Here is a 26,611-nt window from a genome sequence, read left to right on the forward strand (position 1 = left end):
ATTTGAGTAAACGCAAAATTTTAAGACAGTTTTATGTAAAAAATATGTAGAAACCATAGAAATATGTAATATTGGTAAAAATATGTAATATAAAACTTGAGTTGAAGCACCCTACAGGTGTGAATCACAAACATTTAAGGATTTGACGAACCTACATATGAAGGAAAAAATATGTAATTACATACAAATCCGGACATGAATTATAATATTAGTAGCAGTGATTGTTCATGAAATTTGTAGAATAGACATTATACAGAAATGGAAAAGAAGACTTACGGTTATAGTCTAAATTTTTTAGTTTACTGCTAATAAAAATAGTCATGTAAGCAATATTGTGTAGCTGAACGTAACATAGTACATGGTAGCTTAAATAGTTTTGTACTCATTTGTTAATTCCAATAGTTTGCATCAGGGTTATCCAATCTTTTGCTGTTGGCGGGCCATAAGATTTTTCGAGCCGTAACTCTTCATTTAGTGCACTTTTTAAGATACTTATCGCGCCAAATATGTTTGTTAGAAGAAATGTTGCACTCTTAATTCAGCTGTGGAATGTTGATCATCTCCTTTTCCGCATTTCGAAACTGTCAAACTTCAGAGACTCGCGCGCAGCCGAAAGTAGGTTGGTTGGGGCGGGGATTTGAAATTTCGTTTATATTCAAGCTGAAAAGTGTTGTTCTCCAAATTCTCGCCTATATCTTGTATCTATAACTTCATGTATAAACTAGTGTAAATCCCCTTGCAGTTGTAGAAATCCGTACTTTTTGTCAAAATATTAAATGTTTTTGTTATTTAACTTTCCTTAAACCTAATAACGGCAAAACCAGTTTTGACAACATAAAATTGAGTTGAAAATAGAATCTTACGCCAGGATCGCAACGAGGCAGTCATGCTTCTTTGTCGTGTCCTAATCTATCTTTCATTATAATTTATTCTAAAAGAACTGTTCCACTGAGGTAAATCTCCCCTTAGTTTCCTTTATAAAAAATTGTTTTATAGCAAGTAAAATTTCAGCATAAAAATTAGTTCCGAATCTGTAATATGCGTCGCTGATTCTTCAGGTAGATTAATCGTGTGTCGTCCTTGAGCATGTTTTTAATATAAGATTTGCGTAATACGTAAGAATGAGTAGTTCTTATTCTGTGGCTACGAACTGTTCTTCCGCTCTGAAAATCACTGTTATGTATTTTCTTGACCTGAGGATGTGGGTATTGTCTTGTTGGCGAGGAAAATCACCCAGCATGTTAAGTCATGATTTTGCTCGGTGAATGCTGGTCGAAGTTTTCTTTTTCTCCGCTATGGAAAGTGAACTTTCGATGACAAATGAATGACGTGGTCGCTGGTCATGAATCCACGTAATGTTACGTCAGGCACACGCAACAGATACTTACAGCGCATGTCGGACAGATTCTGTATCATCTCGATTTCGCTCAGTTCTATCGCCGAAGAGAAAGATAACTAGTAATATTTTATAGTGAATACTAGTAAGGCGTGTAGCACATCAGTGGATTTATTCTAATTTCATTATTACTTACAACGGACTCTTCGAGTATGCGCTTATATGATTAAATTGCTGCCGAAATGTCAGTCTAATAAGGCATAAATTAACTTGGGAAGTTTTAATAAATGCAAATTAAAACGTAAGTAGCCATGTGGTGGAGGGTATAGCAAGCTTAGGATATAAAAGTTTTGAAGAGCTTCCTGTATATTAGCTTTTTTTTAAATTGTTTTTTAATATGTAAAGTAGGAAAATGTGTGGGTTTCATATATGCGTACATTTCATGCATAACTTGATTACCTTTTGGTCTCTTAGAAGTCAGTGGATTAAAATAACTTTAATAATAAAGACTTTCAACTAGTCCACTATACCCTTTTCGATGAATGTACTTATTTTCATCAATAGATCTTTTGCGTGTATGAATAAAGGATAGAATTTGCAACAAAAGAAATACCGACAAAAGCTTCAACACACTGTTTTAAACTGTGTGTTACAGTTTCGGATATCTACCATATCCTTCATCAGACGCATATCTATATAGGTATTGTGTCTATACAGTGTCTGATAAAGGATAGGATAGGTATCCGAAACTGTAACACATTATAGTTCAAAACAGTGTGTTGAAGCTTCGGTCAGTATTTCTTTTGTTACAATATCCAATCCAAAGTCAGGATACTGTTACTATAGAATTTGCAATAAAAAAATATTCATGAAGACATTGGGGAGTCTTTTAAAAAGCAAAATTGATGCCGCAAAGTATGATTTTTCTGATACTTTGTTTATTTAATAATGAAAGTTAATTCATACATTACACTGTTTGTAGAAGATTGAGATTTCATTTTCTCTGCTTCTAATGCTTATTTTTTTTTAAATATTCTCTCAGCGTGAAGAATTTTGCCCACCCAACGAAAACTACGAATGAGGAGCAAAGATAAATATCACTGGGTCACTTCCCGCATCTTCTACCTGTGAATCACAAGATGCTAGCAAACTTCGGTCTTAAAATTTGTTCTCGTGTCGAAAACACCACAATTATCACTATGATTGTTACCACTTCTTATTTTTACTCCTGAGCGACGACAGGAAAGAAAGTATGGTCGTGAAGGGGGGGGGGGGGATTTTTATGGCTTCTGCACTCCGAAAAAGTTTTTTGGATGTCAATTCGTTCATTGACTAGCGTCGAAGTCATACTGTTCAACGTATCCGAATCAAATTTTAACACTTTGGCTACCAAGCTCCTTTTTTAAGTTTTTCCTGTTACGGGTATGGGATTCACCAGTGTCTCATAGTAGCCAACATGTTAACCTTCAGGTTTTATAAGATTCTCCAGATTTTTTTTTTTCTTCGAATTTTTCTCCTGCCTCTGAAAATAAGGATAGGACAATAATAGTAATTATTATAATAATATCGAAAAATGCTCTAGCGATTCTGGTTTTTGATAAATCAACATTTCACTATCAATCGTAAAATATGGTATCAGCCATTTTCCTTGAGGGGAAAAAAAAAGGGTAATTTATTCCTGGGATGGAATCTTTACGGACAGTTTTCCTCAGTTTCTTCATTTTGTTCATATTTCATCAAAGTTTCATTAACAACCTTGTTTCTTTTCAATGCTTCGTTGAATGTGCGCGCCTTTATGGTTGAATGGCTAATGCGCGTGGTCGCAGGTTTGATCAAGTGTACTTTCCTCAGATTCCAGAGTTCGGATCCAACTTTAAACAATAGGTTGTCATATAAAAAATACGTGCACGTAAATATACTGTGCAGTTTTGCAGAAATAAGCTTGTCTTACTAAGGCGGACGTGTATCTGACATTCGTCTCGAATTTGTTGAAGCTGTCCGATTTTTGAGTTTGACTTTTGATCAACGTTTAACATGGGCACTACACATTCACAATGTTGGTACCTTGTTTTTCAATTTCCTTCGAGTACTTTGAGATACTTGGATTGCTGATTGTATTGTACTTTCGCAATTATATCGCAGTTTAATTCGGACAATATAGACAATTTTTGTATTGTTTCCTCATCAGTCCGTTCGTTCCTCTCTGCTGAAGCAACTTGATACCGTACATCCCGTGGAAATTCGATTAGCTAGCTACTGGTGTATTTCGAACTAGCCCTGCTTATAGCCTTTATGTTGAAACAAACTAAACATCGTTGGCTAGTTGTCACGAGACTTCTAAACTATGTAGTCCATGTGTGATGTGTTTCTGGCCACCCCTGCAGCTTTCCTTTTCATGGTGGCCAGATATACGATGTATGCATATAGTTGTATCTTTACTCGAGCTTTGAGTCTGATGTTCCCGGTTAGAGATTTGGTTTTCTTCACCCGATCTATTCTGAATTTTACATTTTGTTTGCACCTGTTATCACTTCTTTTACTCCCTAAGTAACATAATTACTGCACCTCTTCCATCGGGTGATCTACATAAGAATTAATATATTATGTAAGTTTTCTGCCCTTAGTTCCAAGCGATAGTTCGTTTTACTGATGTGGCTTCCCTTAAGAGCCGCCACTGTTTTATTTGAAAGTAATTGCGTGATCGGGATATATAATATACAGGGTGGACCATTTATCATGATACGCCCTTGTACTTTTTAAACTAATAGACAGTAAACACTGTCACACAAATATCGGCAGGATGACAGTTTGACATAATCCGTGATACCACAAGGTTAACAGCGATGCCAACCCAACATAGTTGTATTGTTTCAAATGGCACTGTGTCGGGTTATTGCATATTTGAAGTCTATATGCAAATGGAAAACAAACGTCACATTATTAAATGTTGCAAACTAAAGACGCTAAAACATCACAAACATCCAAATTTTGGTGGCTTCTACGGCAGTAATAACGCAAGGAGAAAGACGACGGGATAATGACCATCCCCTACTACTATGTTCATGATATGACGGGTTTCGAATTAATACGAACAAAGTTACACGGGATTGAAAATTTGACTTTTCAAAAGCCTTATTTTGAAAACTGTTTAGATAAGTGCCCCATCCAACAGCATAGATGGTTTTGGATAGATATGAAGATTGCAATGCCGTTTACAGTAATTTGATACCGTAAACCATTTTGGAGATATGGTAAAGCTATTAGTTTGCAATACTGTTCAGAATTATGTAAGTCGAGAACTTTCTGTAATTACATGTACCAAGTAGTATTTTTGTAATGTTATAGAAGCAAAGTAAATCAAAAATTATTTTAAGAAGTTCCCACAAATACGCCATTTTAAGCAATATATCAAATTTCATCTTCGGATCATATCTCCCGAACAGTTTGAGATAACAAATTGCTGTAAACGGCAGTATGCTCTTCATGTCTGTTGAAAACCACACACTGTGTGTAATTCGAATTATAATTAACTAAACAACACTTCGAAATTAGTCCTTTGGAAAAAATCAAATTATCAATTCCTTGTTACTTTTTTCTAGTTGTTCGAAATACGTCATATAATTACTTTAGTATTCGATATTAAGGTACTTCGGATGTGTATTAACTCGTTCGTCTCACTTCTATTATTACCGCTTTAGAACCTTCCAAAAAAAAAAAAAAAACTGTGTGTGATGCTGCTGTAGTATCCTTATTTGAATCACAATAAGAAATGTAACATAAGTTTTCGTTTAACACGTAAATTTGAACTACCGTATGCAATAACCTGACAGTAGTGCCATTTGAAAAAAAAAAAAAAAACTTTGTTGGGTTGGTAACACTATTAACCTTGTAGTATCAGTGCATTTTTTTTTTTTTTTGTCCATTAGCTTAAAAGTTAAAGGGTTTATCAAGATAATATAATTCTTTCGTGTGTCAGCGATTTTTGCTTACAAGTTGCTTTTAGGGATTCACTTGTTAATCTGGAATAAGCTGCGTAATTAAGTCCTAAAAGGAAACTTACGTAAACTTTAAAAGGGGGAGGGAGGGAGGTTCTGCTGTAGGTATACGGTAGATTCGGAAAATTATAAATTGAAATAACCTTTGCCTATAAATCGCTTCATAATCATGGAGTATTTTGTACAATTACAGTAATTTTAAGTAGTCAGTGTCAAGGCCGTTTCATTGGTAAATATAATACCCGATCTTCTGATGTTTTGTGCTGATACAGCACGATTCTAAAACCTGAATATTTAGATTTATTTATTTTTTTTTCAGAACCGCCGTACTTGAGGCTATTCAAAAAATGTATCCCACTCTCTCTTATGTACCTGACAGCTCTAAGTAGACGCGATCCATATTCATATGGACTTAATGATTATAATTTGGTTTAACTTGAGTTTGTAAAATAGTTTCCTAAATTCGATTTTTGGCTGTAAGTAATACGAAAGCTGCTCCAGATTCAGATTGAGTTTCTCTTTCGTGTGTGTGTGTGTAATATTTAAAAGAATTACTGTCGTCAGGCAATAGTGCGCAGTTGTAAACTTGGCTCTTATGAATTATTCCTCTCAAGCGTACAGAGTGAATCACAATATTAGTTTCTTCTAAATTTTCAAGGCCACGAACTGTCAATCATTTGATTCAGTGAAGCATTGCGTGTTTGTTGTATTGTCACAGGATATGAACATGAGAAACTACGAGAAGGTTTATTGTCGCGACACAACTTTGAAATACGTGACATGTTATCTTGCATATCTTGTGTATGTAGGTCTACTTCCTTTATCAGGTGATGCAAGCTCTTCAGCTTACCCTGAAATCGTCAACGCTAGTAGTACACAAACAATAATTTCACTTTTTAAATTTTTTCTTTTTCAGAATTTGATGTTCAAGAAAAGGTTTTAAATTAGTTGTTTCTTCAAATTCAGTGCTAAAATTGGAGAACTAATAAAAGGCGAAAAAATAGTAAATCTCTCCTATAGAAACACTATTATATGCTTTGGTGTATATATATATATATATATATATATATATATATATATATATATATATATATATATATATATATATATATATATATATATATATATATCCCCTAACTGGAAGGATGATTTTTATTACATGATTAGAAGTCGCCGAAACTTTGGTTCCCTTGGCAAAGTATTTCATAAATTTACTCTTATCTAATAATATAAAATGTTTAAAAATACATACATATTGCAAGTGCTACGTAAGAAAAATGATCTATTATTGAGAAAAACATTTCTTTTTTCATTAAAATGATATTTTGTAATACACTTTTTTTCTGTGAACAAAAGTTCTCTTGAAAGGACAGTAAGTTTCAAAATTAGGTGCTTCTCTCAACTAAACACTCTTTCCTGGAAATTCGAGACACACTGGAGAGCTCCTCCGTGGCTAAGCGGTTAGCGTACGCGCCTTTGGCGCGGGAGACCCGAGTTCGATTCCCGGCGGGAGCTCATGTGGTTCGGATTCCACGTTAATCAGTAGGTCCACGTCTCATATAGCCTCGCTGCTGAAAAGAGACGTTAAACTCAAAATCAACTCAACTCGAGACACACTGGCTTTTCACAGTTGACACACTTATGTGCTTTGTTCCTATTCTTCTGATAAGGACAAAGGTTACATTTTCTTTTGCGTTCCATTTTGTCACTTTTCGCCAACAGTTGCTCGTCTTCCTTGTTCGGTGTTGTCTTCCCAAGAACATTATCGATTGTTGTTGTCAGGTCTCTCCTCAAATTATGAATCTTCAACCTCCTTTGGAGATGAGGTCTCATGAGGTCCATGGCTAGTTCTTTCACAAATGTGTATCTGGAAATACTTGGGCTGTTTTTAAAATATAAGTACAGAATGCAGCTATTTACCGTACTTATATTTACTAAGGTGAATATAATGTCGTCATCACAAATTAGAGACCAAATATCTTCCATTTTAGGATGTTCACCTAAATTTCTAACAATATTTGGCAAGCCTGGAATTCCTCGTACTATATTTTGACGAGGAACACGTCCTTATTGGTTCTTTAGATTCCCAAGAATATCCTTTCTTAACCTTGAAAGAGCCGGCACGCCTTTTTCATTATTTGTTGTGTCTTACAGACGAAATACCTTCTTCGATATTACGACAATCCTCATCATCAGTGGAAGAATCAAATATCTCGGGTATGAACGAGGGATCCACATCTGAATCATCAGAAAACAGATCTTCCATGTATTTTTCTTCCTCTTTCCACATTTTAAAAATCTTGGAGGCAATCAGTGATGAAAATTTTCCGGAAAATTTTGAAACGGAAAATTTTCCGATTCACAAAGACATACTCAACTTATTCCTACATCATTGCTTAGTCAGGATGTGAGGTGGAAAATTTTCTTCTATATTTTTCCGGAAAATTTTCCGTTCTTAAATATCAGTGATTAAGTAACAATTCGTCAGTATTCATAAAATTGATTGAATTCATATATAGAAACGTTAAAAAGTAAAAGATCGTTTGAAGAATCTGAAAATGTTCATGTCTCAGACAATTTTCAGTACGATGTAAGAACTAGTGGAACAAATTTTCATGAATCGAAAAATTGTCTGTCCTGTACAATGAAAATTTTCCGATTCATAAAAACATACTCCACTTATTCCTACATCGTTGTGCAGTTGAGATGTGAGGTGGAAAATTTTCTTCTATATTTTTCCGGAAAATTTTCCGTTCTTAACAAATATCAGTGAATAAGTAACAATTCGTCAATATTCATAAAATTGATTGAGTTCATGTATAGAAATGTTAAAAAGTGAAAGATCGTTTAAAGAATCTAATAATTTTCATGGCTCAGACAATTTTCAGTACTATGTAGGAACAAGTGGAACAATTTTTCATGAATCGAATGAATAAGTAGAGAATGTTTTTATCAATCGGAAAATATTCATGACTTTTAATAAATTGAAATTTTAGATAATAGAATGGGATATTTGTACTCTACGAACTCGAGGTATGTTCTTTGCACTTTGCATACACACACACACACACACACAGAGAGAGAGAGAGAGAGTTGTTAAATTGAGTTGACTTTGAGTTTAACGTCCTTTCAACAGCGAGACTGTATAAAAAGGTACCAACTGATTAACGTGGAATCCGAACTATATGAGCTCCCGCTGGGAATCGAAGCCAGGTTTCCCATGTCAAAGGCGCATATGCTAACCGCTTAGCAACGAAGGAGCTCGCAGAGCAAGAGAGAGAGAGAAACACTGTAAAATTTTATTTCCCAACTTGAAATTGAAAATTTTCCGGTTCCCGAAAGCTAATTGGAAAATTATAATTTGTTGCTGTCTAACTTTCCTCTGCTGAAATCAAATTTTGTAGCTCTAGGTGCAGTTAAATGTAGTGGAAAATTTTCCACCTAACATCACTTTACATAATATCCAAAATTGTCAGGCCTATGAAAAGTGTTTTCCACTTGTTTCTACATCGTGATGAAAATTTTCCGATCTATGAAAATTCCTCTCACTTGTTTCTACAGAGCAATAAAACTTTCCGACTCACAAAATAGTTGTTTTACTTCTTGCTTCAAAATGATGAAAATTTTCCGACTCATAAAAAGTTCTTCAATTTTTTCATATAAGGCTTAAAATATTTGGATTCATGAAAAATTGTTTAACTTGTTCCTACATAGTGCCGAAAATTGTCTGAACCATGAAAAGTTTCAGATTCTTTAAACTATCTTTCACTTTTTAATATTTCTATACATGAATTCAATCAATTTCATGATTGCTGAGGAATTGTTACTTGATTACTAATATTTTTTTAGAACGGAAAATTTTCCGGAAAAATATAGCGGAAAATTTTCCGAAATGGAAAATTTTCCGCGGAAAATTTTCCACCTCACATCACTAGAGGCAAATCACCCACTTTCGTTACATCGCTTGGTTTCCTTTTCCTAGATGTAGAAGGTCCTCCCACCATTGATACTAAATTCAAATCAACAGCATCAGTAACATTTGTGTGCAAGAAAACTACACTACTGGAAGTATGTGCCTGTCAGACACTGTAGGTTACAAAAAGACTATCATTAGCTAACATACAAGCGCGACCGACAACAGTGAATCAGACCACCAAACTAAAAAAAAAAAATTATGAAGGTATTGAAGAGCTTGCTTCATTGAAACATAGAGTTGCCAGCACACCAAAAGAAAAAGATCATGCATGTCTGTCACATACTTCCAGTTAAGGGATATATATATATATAGCACAATTAAATAAAATAATAAAGCTGCTTTACTCACTGTGGTGAGCAACATCGATTGTAAGTTTTCTCGGAGTACTCCAGTTTCCTTCCACATTCTCGTTCCACCAATTCTTCCAACATCGTTCACTTGCCGTAATAGTCTTCCTTGCCCTAAAAAGTACAATCCTTCGACGTGAAACGAAAGATTTCACTTCTGACTACTTACGAGATATTAATATGTGGCAGATGGACTTTTAATTTAATTTTACGTACAAGAATCTCGCAACTTTCGTTGACTTCTAGATCGAAATTGTCCTGTACTTGACCAATATTCTTATTAATAGGATGATCATAAAATTTTCAGCTGAAAACTGAACAGGTTCCAACTTTTTTATGTCATGGGAAATGAAAAACAAATCAGTGCGTAAATTAGTTCCTGTGTGCCTTAGCAATACGTAATACTTTTATGTTATAATGTTATAAACCTATAAAATATAAACAGCATTTAACTTACAATTTAGTAGGACATGATGCTGCCTGCATTTGCTCCTTTACCCTAACTTGATTCCTTCATATTACAGTGAGTGAAAAGTTGACCCTTGAGCCAGGGGCGGATCCAGGACGGACTTCTGGGGGGGACGGTGGGTTGTAATACTGCTACTTAGAGATACTTTTAAGAGCTCCAAACTATGGGATGGGTTTTATTTATATATAAAATAAGTTTCCTCTTCTGGGGGGGCGATAGCCCCTCTGGATCCGCCACTGCCTGAGCTGAGCAGTACTGCGAACTATAGATCATGTTTAATGTAGGGAATTTCAGTTCAATTCTTGCCTCTTTATGAGTTTGTTGTTTACTTTTCACTTGTATATAACGGGACAGATAATACTTTTTTTCTATTGACGGAACGGCCGGGACACGCCCCTAAAACGGGACTATCTCGGTCAAAACAGAACGTATGGTCGCACTACTTATTAATTATCTTATAATCTGCACCATTATCGAAAACCGCTTTCTTGGTTATTTGAAACGCGCGAACGTGGCTTTTCTCGAATGTTCCATAGTAACATTATTTTAAGATAGTATTTCTTTCATTGCGGTTTAGATTAGGGATGGGCAAAACCGGTTTTTATGAAATTCCGAATTCTAGAAAAACCGAAACCCGAAAAACCGATATTTCGGTTTCCCCAAAAACCGGTTTCGGTTTCCGGAGAACAACGAAACACTATTCTAGTCAGAAATAGAACAAATTTTGGAAAAAAACCGAACCGGTCTTGAGGAAAACCGAATTCGGTGAAAAAACGAACCGGTTTTGATGAAAACCGAAACCGGTGTTTCTAAAAACCGAAAAACCGTTTTTTGTGCCCACCACCAGTTTAGATTTGATAGGAATGTTATCAAACCAGGGTTGCCAAAAACCATGTTGAAAGGGGTCACATACTTGAAGCGGAAACCAAACCGCTTCTCGGTTTACATCCGAAAGGAATTGTCCTCCATTTGAACTCGAATCCGGGACTAATTGGCCACAAATGCGATGCGTCTGCCAACTCACTCACGAAGGACTCCTGATAAAAAAATACGTTGTACTGATCATTACATACTTCTTAATATAATTGTGAAGAGTCATTTCAGAACGACAAAAAGATATAAACAGCTGTACAAGTGAAACCATTACATATGGACAGTCCATGCAGAATTACATATGGACAGTTTCAAAATATTGCAGACTACAGAAGAACTAATTTAGTCCAAGTTAGTTCACTACGACTTTTATTAGTCCAAGTTAAAGGAATACAACGACTTAATTTGCGTATCACAAAGAAAAGTGAATAAAGATACGATTTATTTGAGTCCACTTTGGCTCTGATCCATCTATACATAAATAGATACCAAAGATACTTCTGATTTCAATAAATACCTCTCAGGGTTTTGTATGAACCCCTCCAAAAAAAGTACAGCATTTCGATGTATTTTATCAATAGTAAACATTACTAAAACGAAACAATATTTAGAATTTTTCTTTGCAATTTCATAACCGTAATAACAAACTATTAAAAAAAATTCACATAAAGAAACATTCATAAACTTATTTTTAAAAAAATGTTGCTTTTGTAGTATAATCTGAGTAATGATTGGGAAATTTAGGTCTGAATATAATACGAATAATATACGGAAGTGAAACGTGATAACCCACAAATATGTGTTCATCAAGATTTTACAAACATATTTCTTGTTTTGGTTTAAACCAGTTGGTTTTTTGAAGAAAGAAAAAAAAGCTGGTTAAACCATGGTTTAAACCAGCCAACCCTGTATCAAACAGAATTATTTTTCATTCGTAGTTTGTTCTTCAGACTGGGAAATGTTAAACTATTCGCCGTGGAAACTACTAAAAGTAGATCTTGTCCTATTAAATACAGTGGACTATAGTAACATTGACTGAAAAGCACGCATTCTGTGCTTGTAGCTCTGGGTTTAATCCGCAGCAGGGACGCATGATTCTGGTCTCAGTACAGGTCCACTTCTCAATTATTTTGCGCAAAGAGGACAGTGAATTCCAGAACATTTAAGCAAAAGGCAGCAGGCATTATATAAAATATCTTTATTCATGTTGTACCTTAACTATTTTTTAAATACACATTTCAGCTTTGAAAATTTAAATTTTGTAACGACCATAGAATGTATTAATTATATTAAAATATGGAGAAACAAATGACATTTTCAAAACTGTAAAAAAGAAAGACTAAGCATTGTATGGCTTTTTCTTCTTCCTCGTGTCTACTTCAAAGTGCATGCAAACAACTAGTTAGAATTCAATGTTTTTTTTTTTTTTTTCTGTTCCCACGTGGAGTGCACAAGTCAGCCAACTTTTCGCGCACGGTGTACCCTACTAGAAAGACGAAGTAGTTGGGTTATTTTTGTTCTGGTATTCGTGGTATCAGACGGCCAGCGACCTCATATCAGTAAATTCAAGTGGATATTCATCAATCGTTTCTGGTTCCAAGTGAACACGAGTTTTCTTTTCACTGCTTCAGTTTACACAAACAGAACATTTCCTTCCGTCATTTGGATGTTGATCAATTGGAGCAGTTCTGACATGCAACTGGCAATATGTGAGTAATGTTTTTTTTTTTTTCTTGTGATTTTTTTTGGAGCAAAAATAAATAAAATAAAATGGTAGAGGTGGGGGATAACATGTGAAAGAAAAGCGAAGAAAATTATTCTTTAAATGTTTCGCACGATTGTGTTGATGTACTCGATTAAGCCGACGTGAGCAAGCGAAAAACAAAGTATAATTTATTCTGACTTCCATCAGCTTATTTACTTATCCTGTCACATCTCTTCAGTTTTAATGAGAGCAGGAATCTATTTTCGTCCTTGTTTCTTTAAGAATTCTGCTAAACAACATGAAATGAATATAGGTCATATGGCCTATTTTGTTTTTTTCTCTTTCTTGAATGTTTTTGTTTAGAAAGTAGTGCAGGAGTGAAGAGTATTGGAAAATGTAGTGAGAGATCCAGGCGTTGCTGCTTCTTACATTCGTTTTCTTTTCAATATGCATAGATCAAATATTGTTTCACAAGTACAGTTAAATTATTTTCTTCGTAAACAGAAAACTATTCACGCTTCACTCATGAACTGATCTCTGAAGTTCGGTTTGGTTTAAGTTAAGTTTAGCGTCACTTTCAGCAGGGAGACTATATGAGACCTAGACGTACAGCTTAACGTAGATCCGAAACATTAGCTCCCACCGGGAATCAAACCTGGGTTTCCAGGAGTAATGGCGCGTACCCTTATTTAGCCTGATCTCTGGGAGCACATGTGCATTATATATTTTATGAAATAATAATAATAATAATAATAATAATAATGATAATAATAATAATAATAATAATAATAATAATAATAAGAAGAAGAAGAAGAAGAAGAAGAAGAAGAAGAAGAAGAATAGACAAGCGTAGCGAGCTTCTACCATTCGATGTAACTGACATTTTGAGTTTGTCCCTCGGTAACTTTTATAAAACTTATTCTATTTCGATAAAAACAATGTATGTATGTGTGTTTTCCGTAGAGCAATTCCGATCATCCCCATTGCTTGCAGCTGAAATTTGTCAATGACCCTTAAATTTCGAAATTCTCGTACTTAAATAATACAATAGGAAAATAAATTTCTTTTTTCACTAGAAATGATTTGATGACGTATTTTTCTTTCAGACTTCCCGAACGCTCTACTCTGGATTTCCAGTCATCCTCAATGCTTGAGTTTAGAATAAGCCGAGAATATATTTAACCTCTCTCTTCTTCCCAGAGTTTCAGGAAATATATCTCGCGATAGCTTTCATAAAAAATATTTAATTTTGTTAGAATATGCTGTATATATTGCGACTTTTCCACAACCCCTATTGCTTGGGATTGAACAGTCATTCAATAAGGAAGGAGAAGGAATGGATTAATTTGTCCCCTCATATTAAAAAAAAAAAAAAAAAAAAATGTTCCGAGAAAAAGTTTGTCAAAATACGTATGATGTTTCTGAAACTGTGAAATTTATCAAGAATAAGGTAATGATAATCTACAATTAAGAAATAGAAGCTTTTGCTTGCTTCTATAAGTATTTTTTTTTTTTTGTGTGTGTGTGTGTGTGTGTGTGTGTGTCCCTTTCAGCAACAAGGCTATGAGACGTGGACATACAGCTTAACGTGGGATCCAATCCGAACCACATGAGCCCTCGTCGGGAATTGAACTCAACTCTCCCACGCCAAAAGCGTATGCTAACCGCTTAGACATGAGGGAACTATGCTCCTGCAACAAATAACACCTTTAGGGATAATCTTTAAGTGGGATGTCACTTGCTGAAATTGAATTTCGGTACATATGGTTCTCGACTATTTTAATTTTGACGTATGAACTTTTTTCTTTGATATTCGTCAGTCGTGTTTTCCTTCTTCCGTCATATCTTTCACATTGTTGCGCTGCTCGGTATGGGAAATGTTTAATTCTTTCGAGAAAATATTGTTTACTTTCTATTCCTGTAATTCAGGGTGACAACTCAGTGTAATTTAAAATTAATTTTGACTGTATGTATATTTTGCCTCTTAAGTCTGATACTTGAATACCAAGTGCATCAATAGGAATTACCCAACTGTTACATTTGTTTTAGTATTGAGAGCTCATCTGATAGCTAACTGATTTTTCTGTCGCTAGCCTTATTACTAGTTTATACACACACAATATGAAAATGCATAATTTACTACACTTGCTTTTAATTTGTTTACAAAGAATCAGGAGTGGCTCTGTATTGTAGTCTATCACATGCCTTCACAATTAATATGAAGAAAAATCATTAAAAAAAAAAAAAAGGCATTTATTCGTGTATACGAATGAGGATCGACCGAAGAAAAAGTGTTATTTTAATATGGAGTTTGCAACCCTGATTGATGTTTGACTTTTGACATCCTGTATTGCTACCGATATTCGACTTCGGAATTCAAACTTTTATATATATATATATATATATATATATATATATATATATATATATATATATATAATATAAAAGAAGTAATTTACTTACATTTTTTCGTACCACGGAAGTAGGATCACAGGTTTTATTTTCTTAAGTCAACATTTTAAAGGAATAGATGTCAGTTACTACTACAAAGTATCGAATCCCTTTCAGTATCTTCTCCAATCACGTTGTCAAGTTCAAAATTAGCAGTAGAGCTGTGTTTAATTCACACACGTTTATGTTCAGCCGATTTCATTTTTTTTCTATAATAACTCGACTACTGGTGATATAAAGTTGATTGGTTGGAGGTTGGCAGCATGAATAATGTTTAATTTCGTTTTAACATATCATTGTATTGAATATGGAGAGGGACGTACGCAGATGATGAGTTCTGGAGATCCGCGTACCCGAAATCCTTAGCTTTCTGTAAATGTAATTTTAGAAGTGATTATATATATTTTAATATCATCCTCATTGAATTTGGATCTCCCCCGAAATAATTTTTTGCGTACGTGCCTGTATGCGAAGTTCTAGAGTCATGGGCGTCTCTGGCGGGGAGGGGACGAGGGTGACGCGTCCCCCCAATATTTTGAAGTACAAAATATTCAATATATTATTCTAATTTAATTCATTTACTAATGACTGAGTAACATATAAATATTAATAATTACATTTATTTGGAATATAATATTTAGCCTGTGAAACGATTACAATAGTTTCTTGGTATACCTCAGGTGATCCATGAAGGTAAACAGAAAGGTAAGAAATGGAATCGAAGATAATAAACAGGTTGGGCTTGGTAGTACCATTTAAATCAATTTCTTTGATGCCCCCCCCCCCAAAAAAAAAATTATATGCCAGAGACGCTAGTCTAGAGTAAATAAACTCTAGCTACCTTTCTATCTTGGCTAAGCAACAGGTTGCTAGGGTATTTTTAATATCACTTTTCAGATCTGCCGATGAAATAAATTATGGTTAACTAGTCCAGAGGTTCGGGTGGTTGACTAGTGAAGTGAATAAATCGCTAGGCAGAAAGATGGTTATAATATGATCGGATTAATTGTTGTATTTCTTGGTCATCCTATTTCTGCCATTGGATCTTACCATCCATTTGACAATAGATGACAACTTTGTCACACTTCTTAACGGTGTATGTCTATCTTATGTTCAGGATTACACAAACTAACTTTATTGCTGTGATCATAAAATGTAATAACTACTAAATAATCCCAGGATTGTATTTCTTAGAACTTTTTGTTAGTATTATTTTGTTCGTTATGGCTTACAGATGTGAGAATGGTTGGTGCTGGTGGAAGCTGTATTTTCTCACAGAGGGAGAAAACTTGAGAACCACGGCGCCCAAGGACAAGTGCTGTAGTTGTCTCCGGCCTGCATGCCCCCAGGTAGGCCGAGCAACTACAGTAACCATGGAGGTTCCTGTGTGCAGCCTAAAGCAACTGGGCCCACCACGTCTTCCGTCAGATGGAGAAAAGGTGCAATATTTAGGCCGTCGAGTTTCTTATCGAGTGATTCAAATGGCTATAGTCTACTTAGTGATAGTTTCCTGGATGTGGTGTTTCCCCAGGTTTTGCGACAGGTGAGATGTCATTCTAGTATTCAGTGTGTCGTGAATGTGTTGAAATTATGCTGGACATCCTCGTATATTTCTATAATCTACTAAAATTATTGGTTAAGATATTAATCATTAGTTTTGTAATTAAGGTCTTGGAGTAAGGTTTGCATTAGGATTTTATTTTTCGTGCTGTATATATATATATATATATATATATATATATATATATATATATATATATATATATATATATGTATATATATATATATATGTATGTATGTATGTATGTATTGTTGTATATATGTATGTACTATTATTTAGAAACTGACCCATTCATGTGGCCGCCAGTTTCTGATTGAGAAGCGAATAACAATTTAGTCTTGAGTAATTACTAGTAAACTACACATTTAGAGATTTCTTAAAATTCTTTTGGCTGTATCGCTCCGCGCTAGAATTTCATCCCTAATTTACCATCAGTTTTACTTGTTACAAATGTCATTGCGAGATTGATTGAAAAATCAGTACAAAGATATGTTTATCTTCTTCTGATTCCCTCTTTGTTGTATGTAAAAGAATTCTTACTTTCGAGCGGGTCTTGTGATCGTCAAAAAGTATGGAGTTTTCACTAAATTTACAAATTGAATTGCTGTTTTTTAAAGGATTTTGCAGGAGAGTTATTTTTTTCTTATCCTCATAGTAGTTGACTGCAGGATGAAAATCGAAAATTGCGTTTTTCGTCAGACTGCTTTAACGATTTGTTTATAATTCATTAATTAATATTTCTGTAATATAATGTCATTCTTCCGGGTAGAATCCAGTAGTAGTAGCTTACTCTTAGGGTGAAGTTTTCCAGACGATATACTAAAAAAAAAAGTCAGGCAATTTCATAGTCTCTCATTAACTACTTAGTAGCATAGTTTTTTTTTTTTTTTAATATACAAAGGGTAATCTACCCTTGTTTATTTCGGCCAAAGTTTTTTAAATACAGTAGAGCGTCGATTGTCCGAAGTAATTGGGGGACATGGGTGTTCGAAAAACTGGTTTGTTCGGATAATCGAACTGTACATGTTTATTTGCCAAAAAGAAGTAGCCTACTGTACAGTAAATTTATTCATAAAAACAGACATCTCTTTAAGTACTGTATTACAAAGTAACGTACAAAGGCAACCTTAGTAGGAATATATAGTATGTGGTACAGTTTATTAAACAAAAATATGTACATATTACATACGCATTTTGCATGAACAAAACACACAGTACACAAAATTAACGTTTGTGTATATTAGTTGTGCACTAATATAAAACTGTGCGAGCGAGTACACAGTTCGGTTAAGCGGTCGTTCGGTTGACCGACGTTCGGATAATCGACGCTCTACTGTACTTCATTATTACAATTTTGTTTATACTTTATTAATATTTCATTGAAACACAGTATTTAAGATATGGGAATGAAAAAGTTCAGGGGAGGGATACCGTTTATGTTGGTAGCTCCTGCGACCAGCAGCTAGCCTTCTATTATTCGTCCGTCTGTCTGGGTGAGAAATCTGTCAGAATGCAGTTAAATATTTATGCAAATTTGCATATCAATATTGACAAAGTGTTTAAAACTACTAGAGAAGGGTGAACAAATTGTCAAAATAAATAATATAAAAAAAGGAGTCAGGAAATTGAATAGGTGATTTATCTTCCCTCAAATACTATATGTATCAAATGAAACTTCATTACAATGTCTTTCTGCTTTTTGCATTGGAATAAGTTTGTCCTTATTACAGTTAGTGAGTTTTCTTTTGTAATTCATCTTTGGTAAGTTACTGGAAGCCTGCATTCATATAAATGACCTTTGGAGGAGCAAATTAGTTTAAAAGCTAATTTTTGTTCAATTCATAAGAATCAATAAATTTCAATGAAACATGGCAAACTACGGTGCAGCAAGCTAGAAATAACAGCGATAGGAGCCGATGTATATATATCACCAGGCTAAAAGTCATATATCCGTAGCTCTTTATTAAAGTAATGCGAAAATACGAATATCTTCTAAAACAATGCTGAACTTTACCTTCTCTGCCTTTTAATATTTGGGTATATGAGCCGTGTTTTGGCGTTAGTTACTTCAGAACTATTTAACCTTATTGCGTTGTTGCTTTTTTTTTTCACGCATAAAAATATTCCGACATTTAATATTTTGATACATTAGGCATTAGTTCAGTAGCAAGATTCCAAATACAAAATCAGAAATAAGATGTCCGTCAGTTTACAATAAAGAAACTATCCCAACATTTGCGTACTGGAACTGTGCAAGTCAATTGAACTCCTCAGACGCAAATTGTGAAATTCGAACCCACGATAGAGAGAGAAACAAGTGAACAGTCATAAAGTAGTAATAACATTAAATTAATTCCAGTACCTTATCTCTGGGATAGTGAACAATCTGTCTTGAAACCTTAACCCCTCCCATGCAATTTGTTCGTAAATATTTTCACCTACATTACATTTATGTTAGAAGTCGAATCTATGCCGCGTCGCTTCTGAATGTTGTTAGATCAATTCCTGACTGTGGTAGTTCAGTGATTAATATGCTTGTTACTTTGTGCGCGTTACTTGTTTCATTCCATGCAAAGGTGTAACTAAGGAGTGTAGAACAAGTATATTTGTGATATACTAAAATTTATATTTTAAATACTAAAAGCATTCAGTTTGCTGAGAAAATTCTCATAAAACTAAGTAAAAGGGACACTAAACATTTCCTGATGCGACAGCTTACAAAGAGCTACATCGCAGTTTTAATTTAATGTGTTTTGTTAGCACCAAAGATGCAAGACGAAACGCATTGCTTTAGGTAGAATACTTACAACTACGTGGATTTGTCTGACTTTTTCTCCTTAGCGGGATTTGAACCCGGCAATATGGTACAAATTCAGCTGAATGATAATAGTGTCGCATAAAGTCTGAACGCAATTATTTCTAATTTTCTAGAGAGTAATTCCTGCTGTTTATTTAAACTAACCGTCTCATAATGCTGGGTCAACATCGAAAATTTTGTATCCAACGGGAACCGAAGCTGTGATTGTTTTTTCCCATTTGGTCACATGGAAGTAAAATTCAATATCATAGCAATATAGAAACGAAAAAATATAGATACTAGTTCGTTTGCGACGTTCAATATTCATTGGCTAGTTACTGAATTACTCAGTTTGCAAGTAATGTCTGTTAAGATCATACACTATAGATGCTTATTTTATTTTTAGATTAGTTGCCTACTAACCTATAGATACTATCTACAATTCCAGACTGTTCACACGATTCGTCGGAAAATAAAAACTATTTTTTTCCTGATTATAACGTGGGAACTGTTTTTGTCTCACGAGTTCATGTGAAAATATTCTAAATACAATTTATACGTAATAAGCTAGTATGTACCAAAATATCAAGTCACTGACAAGGTGAGAGAAAAGTCATCTACTTCGTTGGGAATTTTGATTATACATTACTATCCAGACGGGCTACGTGCTAGTACATGGAAAAAGAAGTTAACCTTGATTTGAAACTGATATATCTCAGTTAAAACAGGTTCATATAAAGTAATTGTAGATTGTCCGTCGGACGTACTTTCATTGAGCAGTTTGTCTCGAGAATTGGTTCCACTCTTGAGAATATTAAAATAATCACAAGTATTAATTACACACAGATGAAGAGAGCTTAATGTTATATAAATAATTGTTACGAAAAAACACACTTCCGTAATCTTTTGGGATAAAATAAAATAGTATTACATATTGCGTTACTGAAATTACACGTTCTGTAGTATGTTTTCTCGACATATTGAAATGGAGTAGCCTCGTTACTTTAAAAGTAAATTAAAATCTAAGCTCCAGTAGTGAAGGATTTTTTCAGGATATTGTTTCTTGTCAATACGTATGTATTGTTGCAGCCGAGTTAATAACCCTCGCTTTTGGTATACATAATCTGAGGAAAATAATAATTGGGTATATGTAAAAGTAAATAAATACCTTTCATGCCACAGCGAAAATAATACCCGACCAAGAATCCCTATTAGTTAAATTGGACGTTTCTGGATGACACTACAGCTTCCGAAAGTACTATTACATGAAGGTTTAAAAGAAAATGAGTTCGTATGTGACTGTGCGGTATTTCTAGAGATACGAATATGTAAATTACTTTGAAAGTTACGGATTCCTAAACATTCTAAACTTCCAAATCTTGCTTTTCTTCAGTTTTTACGAAGCTCAGATAATAGAGCGTACTCTCCATATACTAAAATGCTTCAGTATACTAATATATATATATATATAATATAGGGCCTATAATACTGTTAATGTTTCTGGCCATTTCTTTTAGATGATGAATTCTCGGAAGCCTCAAGCTCTAGAAAATTCTGTTCAATTCTAAATTTTGAATAATTTGCCAGTTTTTCATTGAAAATTTCAGAAGACTAGTAATTTTTCTATTCAACGTATTAGGGGTCGTTTTGATCCCATAAGATTAACATACTAGCTAGAGCGTTATTAATGTTATCCTTGTGTTACGCAATCGGCAGAAAACCTACGTATGAATTCTCGAACATTATAGTTGCTCTACTTTAATCTCAATGGCAAAACCTATTATTTGCTGACAGCATCAAACGTCTGTAGTCTCTCATTTCATAGAGACAGACAGACAGACAGAGAGAGAGAGAGAGAGAGAGAGAAGGGGAAAAAACCTTCCTCTATAGCAATTCACTCTCTTTGCGAGTCATCTCTTCCTTTACTCGTCTGTAAAGGGACGTGTGTAGACATACTGAGGAAGTAGGAAGAAGTTTTTCCTCGTATTAGAATGATGCGCTGTTTAGATTGCATAGGTTCAGCTAATTTAATTAAAGTAACGTGACAAAAAGCCTAGACACAAATGCTTTGTTCGAAAATTCCTTTCAAATGATTCAGTCGTTATGATTCAATCGTTTTTCCGTGAAGGTGTTACAATGTCTATCTGAATGAGAAAAAATAGAAATTGTTTCCCTTTCTCTGAGAAGAGGAATTTTTGAAAAAAACACTGGACACTTGGTCCTATATGCTTAATTTAGTCTGCGCAGTTTCATCTTCCTAACATGGATTGGTAAGATACTGTGTTTGGCATAAATTCTGAATTCCCTCTCTCTTCCCTTAAGACACACATTTTAATGAACGTGACATGATAAAAACCCATTCGAGATACGCACTAACTACAATAAATTTTATTTCGAATGGTTCAGCAGTTCTCCCGTGATGCGATCACAAACAATATTACTTTCATTTGTATGTATAGTGAATTAAAGGGGGACCAAGTACATATGCGAAGTGTAAAAAGGGTGCATTTTTTTAATGGGGAGTTGATTTTTTGCTAGTCTTGAGGGAAGTTAAATCAGCAAAAATAACGATCTATCGCTACAAGCTAAGGGAAGAGAACCCACCTAATGTCTGTTCGTGTATACAAGAATTAATACACTAAGCGAGTAATTTCCCCTAGAGGGTTTTCACCAATGTAACTTCCCTCAAGAGCCGCCACTGAGCACAATTGAAGACTCATTGTAGAAAACAATGTGCCACCTTGCAATTGTTTCACTTGTTTTATTTATTTATTTATTTAAGTACGTTTATGCCTTAACGTATAAATACCTTTGAGTTAATTTTCATACATAGCTTCACTTCGTTATATTGCTGGGTTGTATTTCTAAGCAATAGTATTTTCTATTTTGTGACGCTTGGGCACAACCCTCTACTGTTCCAGTAACTATTGTTTTTGGCACTTACATTGTTCTCTACAGCGAGTCTTCAATTATATTCTTAATTCAATATCCTCATAACTTAAAATGCTCCAAGTTTGCGTACTTGAGATTGAGAATCGCTTCTCGAAATAAGACAATAAATGGAATTCATTATTGGAGGTTGCATCCATTGGAGTTTCTAGTTCACTTACTGTGACACATACAATGTTACAGAGATATCAGTGTAATATCCGATGTAGAAACGGAAGAAATAGAGCGCGTTACCAAAAGAGGAGTTGGGATATAATCTGTAGGCGAAGCCGGTAGTAAAAGCCTTTGCCGTAGGAAAGAAAGAAGGAAAAAGAAAGACTAGTTTCCGCCTTGTTGACCTTAATAATGACCTTGGCGGAAGAAATAAGATGAAATAACTTCTCCAACTTAGTTACTTTTAAGAAAATGTTCATGTATTGTTCAGTAGTAATACAAGCGCGAAACGGGCAATAAAATTCGATTTTAATTGCGCAACTTCAGATATATATTCAGTTTCCGAATACGATTGCATACACAATAATAGGAACTATGGAAGTGAACAGAACAATCAACAGAATAAAAGAAACCTTGTATACGAAACTAGAAATGTCGCTAGTAAAATGCTTGTTTTCTTAGATAGGAAGAACGTAACATGTACTGCGTTGAAACATTTCCCACGTTTTGTTGCAGCACAGACAATAGAAGTTAAAATAGAAGTATAATTTTAAAGAAAACGGCGACGATTCATTTTTTATTAACAATTTACCCTAATTCGTAAAGGTATTAGTTCAGTTGACTCGTTCAATCGTAATTGTAGGTCGTTTATAATTCCAAGTATGAAATAATTGTGTGGATCGTGGGAAGAAATATTAAAAGGAAGACTGGTAGGACCTATATGTATAAGTACTATACCAGCATTCTCTTGATGTGACTTAAGAAAAATCCTGACGAAACGAGTCCGTTGTAAATATAATCAATCTATATATTCAACCTTGTTTGAAAAATCTTTGCTATGCATATATATATATATTAAAATACTAGGTTTTTATATTTGTGGCCAATTCCTTTGACAATGACATCTCGAAAACCACAAACTCTAGAAGGATGAAGTTTTCACTGATCGATTGCAAATTTTGTGTAGATTGTTTAGTTTTAATTGAATATTTTTTAAAATAAGTAAAAAAAAAAAACATGGCCGTTATTTCTTTACATTTTTAGGGGTGCACTGGAAGTGTTGAAATTTTAAAGTAAAGTCATATCCTACCAGTTATACATTTCAACACCATATATTTGCATACAGGGGTTGTATATCTCTCAGGCGTTTTTCATACCCAAATAACAATGAAAAACAGAAGGATAACAATTTATCCAGTCTAAGATGAATCTTTATTGTTTGGAGTGTTTTGCCCAATGAACACCATATATCACTGACATAATCATGTAATATATTTTCTTATTACAAACTGCATGCAACAAGAAAGAAAACACTGATCATCCGGAAGTAGGCTCAGGTCTTGCAAACGGTGCGAGATATTGAAAAAATAATCAAAAAAGTCTCCTATAGTACCCCTTGCCGATTTTTTAATCAAGACTTCTTTCACTTGTCTGTAAAGGGACATGTATAGATGTTGAGTGACAAGGCGATTCATGCTCATATGTGAATGATGCACTGTGTAGAGAGCGTAGGTTCAGCTAGTGTCTTTTAAACGTTCTGTATTCTTAACCATAAGTGAAAGAATCTTCGGCTTGTTAAACAAATGTAGTAAATCGTCCAACTTATAACTGAGGATAGGGATTTTGAAAAAAGATAAGACAACCAAATATTATTAGTCAGTTTTATTTGAAAGGATTCAGGATAGCTTAGTTTCTTAATATTATTTAAGCCAAACAATAATTTCTGAAATATAAAGACTAGATGAACACACAGACTAGGTAAAAACAGACTTGTTCAGTTGAACTGGATAGAATGATCATCAAAGAAATACGAATCCATGAGATCATACATTAGTATGCTTGAGTTGGACCAAAATGTGTTTATGCCACATTTTTTTTTAAAACATATTTTTCACTCCCTTTAACTTTCTTTAAAGTCTCCAGTCCAAAAAGCGTATGCTTTTCGTGATTAAGAGATGATTAAGCGGAGAATGAATATAGGACCTGAAAATCGGGTAATATGGCAACCCTATTCTGTCCATATGTGATATAAATACATAGAGCAAATTATTTAAACCAAAAAAAAAAAAAAAAAAAAAAAACTGGTTTAAACAAAAAAAATTTCAATAACCATGGTTTTTGCCAACCCTGAAAATAATATATATATATATATAGATTTCTGTACATACATAGTGTATATATTATAATGAAGTAAATTTAAATTTGTCGTGCCACACAGTTAGTATACGTTTTACACCGTTAGTTCTTTGATGTACTGTTCACGAGTAAATGACTAATTTTTTGTATGTCTGGCTGTATTTATTCTAATTTTGTCATCTACTTAAGTTATTTGATATTTATTTGCTTTAATTCTTTAGTTTTGTAGACTAGACTAGAATAGAATGAAAACTAACTCCAATGTCTCTTTTATAGGTTGACTGAAACTAGTAAAGCTGTTATTTCCACATTGGCCGAAAAGTCTGCACCATCCAATAGTCGAACTTCAAATAATATTACAAAGGCTTCAGTGTCCCCTAAAGATACATCTTTTGTAACTGCGGATCGGACGTTAATAACTGAAGTAGTAGATAAAGAACCCGCTGAACAAATATCACAAAATGTAAATGACATGAAAACGGATATAAATGAAATTTTGCAGAGTGGTGCAGAATCAACAGCAAGTGCAGATACCCCGGTGAAAGTGAAGGTCGTGATTCAGTCAGATAGTGAATCAAATAACTCGCAACCCGAAGAACACTATGTCGTAAGGGCCGAACCAAAGATTTTGGACACAGAGAAGACTGAAGTTCCTATAGAAACTCGAACAGTGAACGTAACTAGTGGCACCGAAGGGGAAGAGACAGGAATCTCAGAGAAAGATGAAATTAAAACCCAGCAGAAGGTTGTAGTGGCCGTAGAAAATGCCAGCTCTTCCATCGTAGTAGAAACTCCAAAACAAGAACCTCCAGTTGCTCCTGTGGAAGAAAGTGGAACTGCCACTGAAGACATTCCATCGTTCAGTGAATGGACACAGAAACAGCTGGCAGAAGCAGAAAAGAAGAAAGGTAAGTGTTCAATATAATAATAAGAAAAAAGAAGTTTAGCATAAAAATAAACAGAGAGTCTCAGCAAAGGATTTCATTGTGGTAAGCTGACTTGATAGAGTTGACTTAGTCGGTTTGAAATAACATCTATATAGTTGGAATTTAGCATTTCCAGAATTAGTCTAGTTGTAGCTAAATTCGCTTGCTTGTGTACATTTAACTATAGTTTACATGTAAAAATTCAGTTTCAATAAGCTTGAGATATGGTGATAACATGTTATTAAATATAATTGGTATATATTAATAAAGTGGTAAGTCAAAACGATACACTGGATATTTCTGGTTCCTTTCCATGCCAAAGAACATTTCAAAACAAATGTACTTTATAAACCGAATTGTGCGCTTGGTATTAGTGTGATTCAGGTAGACTAGGGACTTGAGCAGGATTTATTAGTTTGACCATCGACTAATTGAAGAACAAAAGAATGCGTAGCTTTATTAAGTTACCTGTCGCAGATTAGACAACAATAAGAAAAATATATCAGCGGTGTATTCGCACGGTCATCGCCCAATAAAGAGCATAATCCAAATTCAATATTAATGCCTATTGAATCTCCATCCTACACATAACACAACGCTACTTCTCACGTAGCATTGGATCTTAACTACAACGTGCCTGATTTCAACCAAAGAAAAGGTATGAAAGCAGATCTTGCATCTTTCCTGACAAGTATGCTCATACCACTCTCTGCGTTGGAGGTTACCTCTCCTAACAAATAGAGCTTTTATAAACTGTGTGAATATATCCACCCAACAGTTCTGTAATCTTGCAGACTCAAACCGTAGGATAGCTATTATGACGTGGATAAATGGAGGAACTCACGTTGTAAACAGTCTCACGTAATGTTTTGGCGTGCCAGTTTATGGAGAAGTTTTTTCCTTTGCTATTGTGATGCGTCAGTTTAACAATTTATAT

At 34.4% G+C, this 26,611-nt stretch overlaps 1 protein-coding gene across 7 annotated transcripts in view; it reads left to right on the forward strand.

The window, feature by feature from the left end:
• The window catches only part of LOC145672778 (SUN domain-containing ossification factor), a 161,028-nt gene that overhangs the window by 103,027 nt on the left and 31,390 nt on the right, over positions 1-26,611 (forward strand). For 5 of the 7 annotated variants that reach the window (XM_081741969.1, XM_081741943.1, XM_081741947.1 and 2 more), the window contains 2 exons: positions 16,387-16,695; positions 25,025-25,656. In XM_081741969.1, coding sequence (XP_081598095.1) covers positions 16,387-16,695; positions 25,025-25,656 — 941 coding nt within the window. Of the gene's footprint in view, positions 1-1,608; positions 1,638-16,386; positions 16,696-25,024; positions 25,657-26,611 lie in introns of those variants that run through there. The other 2 variants (XM_081741959.1, XM_081741953.1) reach the window with 2 other exon arrangements.

The sequence above is a fragment of the Thermobia domestica genome, chromosome 2, assembly GCF_964235325.1.
Source record: "Thermobia domestica chromosome 2, izTheDome1.hap1.1, whole genome shotgun sequence".
NCBI lineage: Eukaryota > Metazoa > Arthropoda > Insecta > Zygentoma > Lepismatidae > Thermobia > Thermobia domestica.